The sequence below is a fragment of the Cupressus sempervirens genome, chromosome 8, assembly GCF_028749045.1.
Source record: "Cupressus sempervirens isolate cs-2001-9-10 chromosome 8, ASM2874904v1, whole genome shotgun sequence".
Lineage (NCBI taxonomy): Eukaryota > Viridiplantae > Streptophyta > Pinopsida > Cupressales > Cupressaceae > Cupressus > Cupressus sempervirens.
Genome location: NC_143125.1, coordinates 336,119,255 through 336,128,305, shown reverse-complemented (window position 1 = coordinate 336,128,305; position 9,051 = coordinate 336,119,255). Strand labels below are relative to the sequence as shown.

General features: G+C 34.8%; 1 protein-coding gene across 1 annotated transcript; it reads right to left on the bottom strand.

Moving 5' to 3' along the window:
• Positions 1-4,587: 4,587 nt before the first annotated feature.
• On the bottom strand, positions 4,588-7,402 carry LOC149542720 (putative galacturonosyltransferase-like 3). Its single transcript, XM_089797595.1, has one exon. It carries the CDS (start codon positions 6,064-6,066, stop codon positions 4,876-4,878), a length of 1,191 nt encoding a protein of 396 aa, XP_089653721.1. The 5' UTR covers positions 6,067-7,402; the 3' UTR covers positions 4,588-4,875.
• Between the last annotated feature and the right edge of the window lie 1,649 nt (positions 7,403-9,051).

The window sequence follows — 9,051 nt, the reverse complement described above, 5'->3', positions numbered from 1 at the left end:
AGAGTAACTGTGATATGATACCAATTATTAGAAATAGATAATACTAGGGTGGTGGGGGTGAATCAATATTCTACAAACTTTTTCCCACAATTGAATATTGTTAATTACTTTATAACATACATAAGAAAGTAAACCAATAGTGTTGAATAGTAAATACAACCATACACAAAGAGAACTCATAACACCATTATTTGTTAACTTGGGAAACCCTCGCCAAGGGAAAACCCTAGTGGGGATGATACCCACTAGATGATCCACTAAACAAAAGAATCATGTAAAGGATATTGACCTTGTTACGAGTCTATGAAGTACATATAATGTCTTGAGTCCTTGTTAGAGGACTAGGCCTTGTTAGAAGCCTTAACCCTATTAAGAGTTTCTTCAACCCTCTTAGGAGTTGGTAGATCAAATATAATGTATGCAAGAAGAGCTTGTTGCCCTAACATGCAATAATCAATAAAGTTCTTCACAAGTATAGGTATACATAGAATATCGTCTCACTGCTGAAACTTGCACTTTCTCTAATCATACATCAGATCTCACATCGCATAAGGCTCACATATCTTTCAATCTATCTTCACAATAGTTTTCATGTCACACATCTTTTACATAAACTTCCACACTATTTGTGCACGATAAGATCTCTACTTATATCTTGCAAATGAATAATTCTCTACTCAGTTGGCCTTCATGTCTTCACATGCTTGACATAATATAAAATCATTTATGGATTGATAGACGCAAATTCGGCTCATTATGACTTAGTAATTATTTTGTTACCAAAATAATTCCTCAAGTCATATAATTCATATTTTTGATATGCTCTATTTTGTTTAGTCAAATACCTGGACTGGTATTTTAGCAGTAACTTGCATCATGTTGTCCCTACACATCTGTGCACTAACTTACATCATCATGACATTGTCACAAGGTTATCTTCAATTGCAGATGAGCTAACTTGAAGTGTGTCATCCATACACCACATCTATCTCTGTACTGCTACAAACTATCTAACACTTAGACAATTTTCTCTTTGTAAATGCATAAATGAAATGTTGAATACATGTTGCCATAAATAAAAAAATCTCTAGACATCTTAATTGATCATATTACCAACATAAACTACTTGAAAATATTCATATGGATTGTAGAAATCTAATCACTTAAAAAAAATCAATAAGAAAATATAAATGCCCAAATTTTGTGTATAAAAAGAAAGGTGAAAACCAAAGCAAGATGTTGTGGTGGATCAAATTCTTATGATTCTACCACAATCATAAGTTAAGAAATAAGAATGAGTAAAAATAAGTTCATAATGTTACACATGTTGAACATATTTTATGCCTAGAATGAAGCAATATCAAGATGGAAAAACGTTATTTAAAAAAGAAATAAAAGAGGAACAAAGTGAATAGAAAAAAAAAAAACAACTTAGAACACTTTCATTAGGAACAAAAAAATGATATCTTAGATGAGATAAAACCTATAGTGCCAAAAGTAATATCTAATTTTGAAAAAACAATTTAGAAGAAATCATATAGTAGTTTATATTCACTTAAGTTTATAACTTAGGGTTTACCTTCTACCTTTATTTATTTTGTTTTGTTATAGAAACACATTTTTATGACATCTTATTTCTTTTACTTTCATGTCCATTTAATCTTTTGTACATGCTTTGATATAACTATTTACCCGACATAGGCTTTTTAGGTTTTTTTGGCATTTTCTCTTAGTATGCCTATTCACATTCTCTAGATAACACAACTAATTTAGATAAATTTGTCTCTTTCCTTTATTCCTCTTCTTGGATTCTTCATTTTGTCTCCTACTTCACCTTTTGTCTTCTTTTTTTTGTCTAGTTGAATTTTAATTTATTATTTTTACCACTTTGTTTTTTTTGTAGTACACATTTTACTTTTATTAAGATTTACTTATATTTTGTAGTTTTCCCATCACACTCATATCACTTGTTGTGCAATGAAGCTTACACCTTAGATTTTCCTATTGTATCACTTTCCTTGATTATTGTTCTATGCATTATATTTAGCTTACACATTTTACCTATTATTATACATCACTCTTCTAGAGAATACCCTTTATTTTATTTGAATTTCTCTTTCTATACATTCATTAGCATTATCCTTGAATTCAGGGGTTTTATACCTTCCTTCTTACATATCATGATGACATTTCTATATCCTTAAATTGGGGTCATCATGTCTTCATATCACACTAGACCTTACAATCCTAAATCCTTATATTAGGAGCATATTAAATCCCCTCTCTATACTTTGAACCTTAATGGTTGCATCCTTATATTTAGGAGTACCATACATATTTTCATAATAGGGGCGTCATGCATATCCACCCACATTACCTCTTTCCTACAAATATTACTGAGAAACTTATTCCTCACATGACATTAAAGGCATACACTTATAGTGCCCTATGTTCATGCATATTTTCTCTCTGTTAAGGGTTGTGCATTATAAATAAAATTTCCCACTCTAAGGGCATCATCACCCACTAGATCTTATGTTTAGCCCATATATGCTTATCACACCTTATCATTCTGGATGTTTCAAGTGATTATCAATTGATTATTCATAATTATTTATTTATATGGTTAGCGTATTCATACGTGATCATTTTAATGAATATAAAACTTACACATCTTATGCATTAATAAGATTAAGGTTGTAGGAAACTCCACTTGTGAGATAAAAACTATCTATTAAAATTTTTACTTCTATTTTACATGTTCACATAAAGAGTACCAACTAAAGGACACACTTTTAACATAATGTGATTATGCATAGTCAATTGCTTTATATCAAATCCCTATAATGTACTTTTATTTGAATATCCTCCATTACTTTCCATTAAATGCCTATGATATACTTTTATGTGCATATTTAATTGGCATGCATGTTTGTAAATGCTACATAATCTTATATGCATGAAAACTTTAGGATTCACTCTATTCCTACACCACATATATCCCAACATAATCAACAAACACCTTATGCATATACGCACATAGTTTAATACATTTGTACCAAACTCTTGTACTTACCATGTTGATATGTACATCACATGAGTATAGTTGTAGTATTTACCTGTATTTAACTAATGAGCATATAGGGTCATTTATACAACTACAAGGTTAGTTTTACAATCACAATTTCAATCCTTATCCTTTCTTTTCTCACATTGAACTACAAGAAAGCATTTTATAAAAAAAAAGTAGTTGTGTGTTATTTTATAAAAAAATATGTATCATCTTGCATCTCTCATCTCTCCAACATCCTCTCCCATCCCATAGCATTAAGAGAGTAAATGATAACAAAATATTGGGATTTGGTGTCATTGACTAAGTAATAATTCCACATAGATTATTCTCAGAGGTTTTCTTATTGTCATTGATTTTGTGCGTAATGTTTCCAAGGGTTGCCTCTTTATGAAGCATAAACTAAACCTTAAAAGTAGTTATAAATAAAGACAAAAGAAAAAATGTATAATCTTAAACTAGACCCAACCTAGCATATTAAGTGCTAGATCCAAAATACTTACCTTATGTCAATGGGCCCTTAGTTTATTAGTAGTTTTACATAGGCCCATAAGGATCAAGCCTTGTTGAGTACAAAGCCCAAACATCATAAAATATTCATTTAAGATCAACCCTTAGGTATCTTTAAAGTAGAATAGAATATCTCTCTCAATCATTGACTTTTATTAGAAATATTCTAACTTAAATCTTATATTTCTAAATAATATAACTTAATTAATTAATTTTAAGAACAAAAATTAATAGTATTAAGTTTCTACAATCCATTAATGCTATTCTATCTATTTTCTTGATTTAATTATAAGACTGCTCATTTTTAACTATGCATTGCACAATCCTCAAATTAAATTCATTATGTTTTTGCATGTATTTATATTTAGCTTCATACTGCAATAGCCCAGAATTCTCACATTCTAGAACTAAATTAAATATTTGTAGCTTGGGATAAGCATTTCAATAAATTCGCTTGCATGAGAGGAAGTGAACGTCAACTTCCCTTTACGAATATCTATTTTGGAAAGCTGCCACCCACGTGGCACGAGCGTTTTTGAATTCAGATTCCTCTTCCCTCCACGATAAATGCCCATCTCATCGTGGAGCTCATTATTACTCGAACTATGATTGTATCATCAACATTGTTAATGCTGCCAATTTTTTATTTTTAAAAAAATATCTCTCTTACCGCGCTCGTACAATTGCTAAAGCTATGGTGGAGACGAAACGATTAAATTAATAAAATAGAAACATTTCACCACAGACGCGACACCTTACCTTAATTCAAATTGTAAAAATAAATATGTAAATAATTTCAAGGAAGAACACAGTCGACTGTTATTAAAAATTGGCAAATTAAAAAAACTGCAAAATTTGATCGAATCAAAATCAGAATTCTCATTTTTATTGAGCTGAATCCAGAAGAACAACAAATCAAAGCATGATTATTGTTCGAGCGATCTGGAGAGCGAGAAGAAGAATACTGTCGATTGATCTTGAAAATGGCCAAATTGAAAACTGCAAGATTTGTTGAATCCATCGAAATTCCCTTTTTTATTCAGATGAATGCAGAAGAACAGCAAAATCAAAGCATGATGATGGTGATTATTATTATGACGCTCTCCTAGCACTTGCGTGTACTGTGGATTCAGGCATTTAAAAATCCACGGAAGCATTATATCGGCCATGTACAAACATCGCTATAAGTATTACCTGTATATATTGAACAGCGTGAGTAACAACATTTTGAGTGTAAATTTGGCGGCAATATCTTCAGGCGGGATTGTAATTGTGGCGAAGAAGATGAAGATCGATCAATGGAGGAAAGAGGCGGAGTGGAAGAGATCGTATGGAGCCCAGAGGGAATCCAAAGGACAGGATTGCCTGAGATCGAGGCGAAGCCAGGGTTTCCCTTTGCCGCTCCAATGGAGAAGGCTTACAGGACCTGGATGAAGATTTCTGCACCGTCCTTCGAAGTTGTCTCCGCCTAATCCGTGCTGATTCCACCTGTGATCCACTGCTTCAACTTCTCCTGCAAACACCAGCAGAAATGGCGGCAGAGATCCTAGCTCGTAGATCCGTCTCTTCTTCTGCACTTCCATCCATTCCTCGATCTTTAATGTGTAGGAACTTTGACGCCATTTCACCAAATCGATCACCATAACCCCTGTGTTAAAATAACAAGCTTTCTTGTCCTGGAACGTTCGGGAAAGATCTGGATCTGACCAGAACTCTTCGGTGAAATACTTTGTGAAATTCGCATGGCAGTACTCGGGAGCGGCCAGTATGTGAGATTCCAGACTCGTTTCCCAGAGCTTTGCAATGTCGTCCACAACGACGAGATCGGAGTCGAGGTAAATGATTCTTCCCACGCAGGCCGGAAGAATATCGGCCAAGTAAGATCGGGCGTAGTTCAGCGGCTGATCTAAAGCCTGGCGAATGGAGTAGGAGATCTTTTCCTTGACAATATTTTCGTCGAAATGGTAAAGTTTGAAGCGCAGGTAGGGAAAAGTCGCCATGAGAGCATCCTTGAGGTCGGATTCCCTGTCGGAAGCCATGAAATGGAAGACGACATTCTCAGGGCAAGCTGCGTGCTGAAGAATCGACAAAATTCCCGCCACGACTCCTCTCAAATAAGCGGCGTCTAGCGTCATTGCAATATGTACCGCGTTCGAATCACAGAGCTCCTCTTCTTCGTCTTCTCCATGATTTTCCGAGGACATCATCGCCATTTCAGGCGGCGTTGTTATGACGCATTCTTTGCCGTTACGGAACGCCGGAGCTTCTTGGAAGACAGGAAGGTTCAAAGATCTTTGCGGAAAATGCAGCCGTTCTCGGACAACGGTAGGAAGCTTGCTAAACCCTGGAATACTTCTAGAAAATTCACCATTTACATCGTTCTCCCGGATAATTCTCGCCGTGGCGCTCATCTGAAACACCAGCGGGCTGCTCATCAAAATAAAGATCACAACGAAGACGCTCGCTTGAGACGAAACCTCAAACATTTTGGCCTTGCAGTTCAATCCTGTACGTCCAGGGTTCGAACCACAAAACGCCTACGCCGTCCAGGCTGCTACTCCTACTTCAGTCCTCAAAAGGCAAATCAGCTCCAAAGCTTCCGCCATTGCCAAAAACGCAAAGTATTCTGCAGAAAAGTGCTCTCAAGATCCAAGCTTTCCGAAGAAAAGGAAAAAGCAAAAATGTAGAAGAGGACAACCGCAGGCGAGCTAAGATTGGATGGAGGTAACTGCAATGAGAAACGGTGGTTTGATCTGATTGCTAAATAAGCAGAAACGAAAGCAAAGAGAGCATCGCCGTCACGGTCTGGTACGAAGCAGAATTCACGCCAAAGGAATTCCCACCTAAGCAAACGAGAAGGTGAAGGGCGTCCTCTCCTCCTCCGTTGACATTAACAGCTCACCAATGTCTTCAAGAAAAAAATCATGGCTTCTACGCATCCAGTGGGGTCATCCATCACATCAAAACCTTTCTCAATTCACAGTCACCCATTACTTTCCTTTATACCAGTCATCATCCATTCTCTTTCCTTCCCCTCTTTATACAAATCGTCAAATCCCGAGAAGTTAGAACGAAACGACCTGCCAACCCACGCCTTTCCATTCAACGTTTTAACCAATAATCATTTGTTTATACAGTAATCAATGTTCTACAGCTGTAGAGTAAGACTTACCATTCTCAAAAGATCTTTCACCAAGAATTTCAAAACCCTTCAAACCCTAGAAACCCTACTGGACGCACGTGCTGTTGAGAGATCGATGATCGATCGATCGATCGATCCGTGGGAAAACTATTCAAGCGTCGGCTTAGAAGGATCTAAAAGCATAATCCCAAGGTACTGCTGTTTGTCCTTGAAGCATTGTCGGTGAAATGTCGTGTTATTACTTTGGCTGTACTCCATTAACTATTCCTGTTGCTGCTTCGCAGAATTTGACTTCGCGCCCGCCGGTTCGAATCCCAACACGTCACGTAAGCCATGAAGAATTAGGTGACTCCAGTCCCTGATTCTCTCATTCAATTCTCGCCCCACTTAAAACATGATTCCCATTTAAAATTGCAAGCTTGACTTCGTACCCTCCATTAATCCCCAAATAAAATTGCAAGCTTGACTTTCTATCTTCCATTAAACCCTAAATAAAATACAGCGAGTCAATTCATCCAGTCAGTCCATTCTCTAGAAGAGCGTAGACTGATCAACGTCGGAAAGGGTGAATTTTTCTTGTCTTTTCAAGCTGCCGCACAAAATAAATCTCTCAATAGGGGAAAATGATTAGTTTTACGAGATTAGGGATTTCAGCTTCAAATCTGAGCCACCGTCAATCGAGATTCCAATAAATCGTTGATGGAATGGGAATATGATGTACGTTTGTCTTCCATCCACCCGGTAGAGAAACAGACGATCTGCCATCACCTTCTTCAATGAACGGATTCGCACGGAAAGTATCTCTGTTCATCAGCTCCTCGGTTAACTTGGAATTGATTTACATTATTTCATCTTTCAGCTGAAAATATTGTTTTGGTTTTAAGCAGGAAAAACGAGTTTGTTGAGACGTCACGTTGAAGGGAAAGTGAAAGTATTCCCTAAAAAGAAGGGATCTCCGTGAGACGTCATAGAGAAATTGAAACCCCGTTTGGATGCGCTTGTCGGTGCCCTCAAATGCCCTTTTCCCTTGCCCCCCAAGAAATCACCTCCATTCCCTCCACGTCATCATGTATAGTAATATGGATGGAACTTGTGGTCTCTTCAATTGTTTGCATGCATAAGAAAGAAAAAGAGAGATGGTTTTTTTAATAATGGAACGTAACAGTGTGTTTTACATATGATTATGATAATGATAATAATATTAAATTTATCTATAAATTTTGGAGTCTATGTATACTAATAGTAATAAAGGACTATACATAATGTTTTTTGATTATATATAATGATAGTATCTAAGTGTTACAAATAAAGCCTACATACACGAAGTTGTGACATTTCTTCCAAGATCACATGTTCTCCACCACTAAAATAAGGCACGTACAAAAACCCTGTTTAATTACATTAAAAAATAGAATACTATTAATAACATAATGATTTGAAATATATTTGCATATTAAATATAATAATATTCCAATCTATATATCTAGGTCAAAATAGCTACTAATAAAGGATAAAGAAATTAAGATATTATTTACATTTCATAAAATAATATTTAAGTTAGTATAGCTATTTAAATACATTTATAATTAAATTGTTACTTTTTTATTATTTCTTAAATTGCTATTTTAAATTTGAATATGAATATTTACTTATTTAGAATAGGGGGTGGGCCATTAATCTTTCCATACATGTGAAATGTTTTTGGGAATCTAATTTTGCAGCTCTATGAATGAAATCTAATACGAATATTTTTCAACAACTCACCAACCAAAGTAAAAATGTTGATAGAATTTACTATATAGTAAATGACATTGGTGTCAAACTTTGGTCATTCTTGGAATGAAAGAAACATGCATTGCATTCAACTTTAAGAAGGGTATTCCCAAGTCCTAAAGTCACCTAGGAAATTTTGTTGAAGTTCTCGTAGAAACAAGATAAATTATTCATACTTGTGATCTATGTTATTGTATTATTATCATCTTCAACGAAGACTTTGTCTTGTCTGTGGTTTTTATATTATTCATTCTCTATGTACCTAATTTGGAGTTGTGATGATTGTTGTTTACAATACACCACTTCTATTATTTTCCTCTTTTAACTATCACTGCTCACTATGTTTGATGTTGAGTTTTATGAACTTATCATGGACCTTTATCATCTTGATGTTATTGTAGCTGTGCTTGTATTACTTCAAAATAACATTGAAGTTGTGATAATATAATTATTGCAAATATAATAAGTATATTATGTATTATATTAAAATTAAAGCATATGTATTAAATATTAATAATTATACTATATTATATTTGTTAATATAACCAAGGTCCAA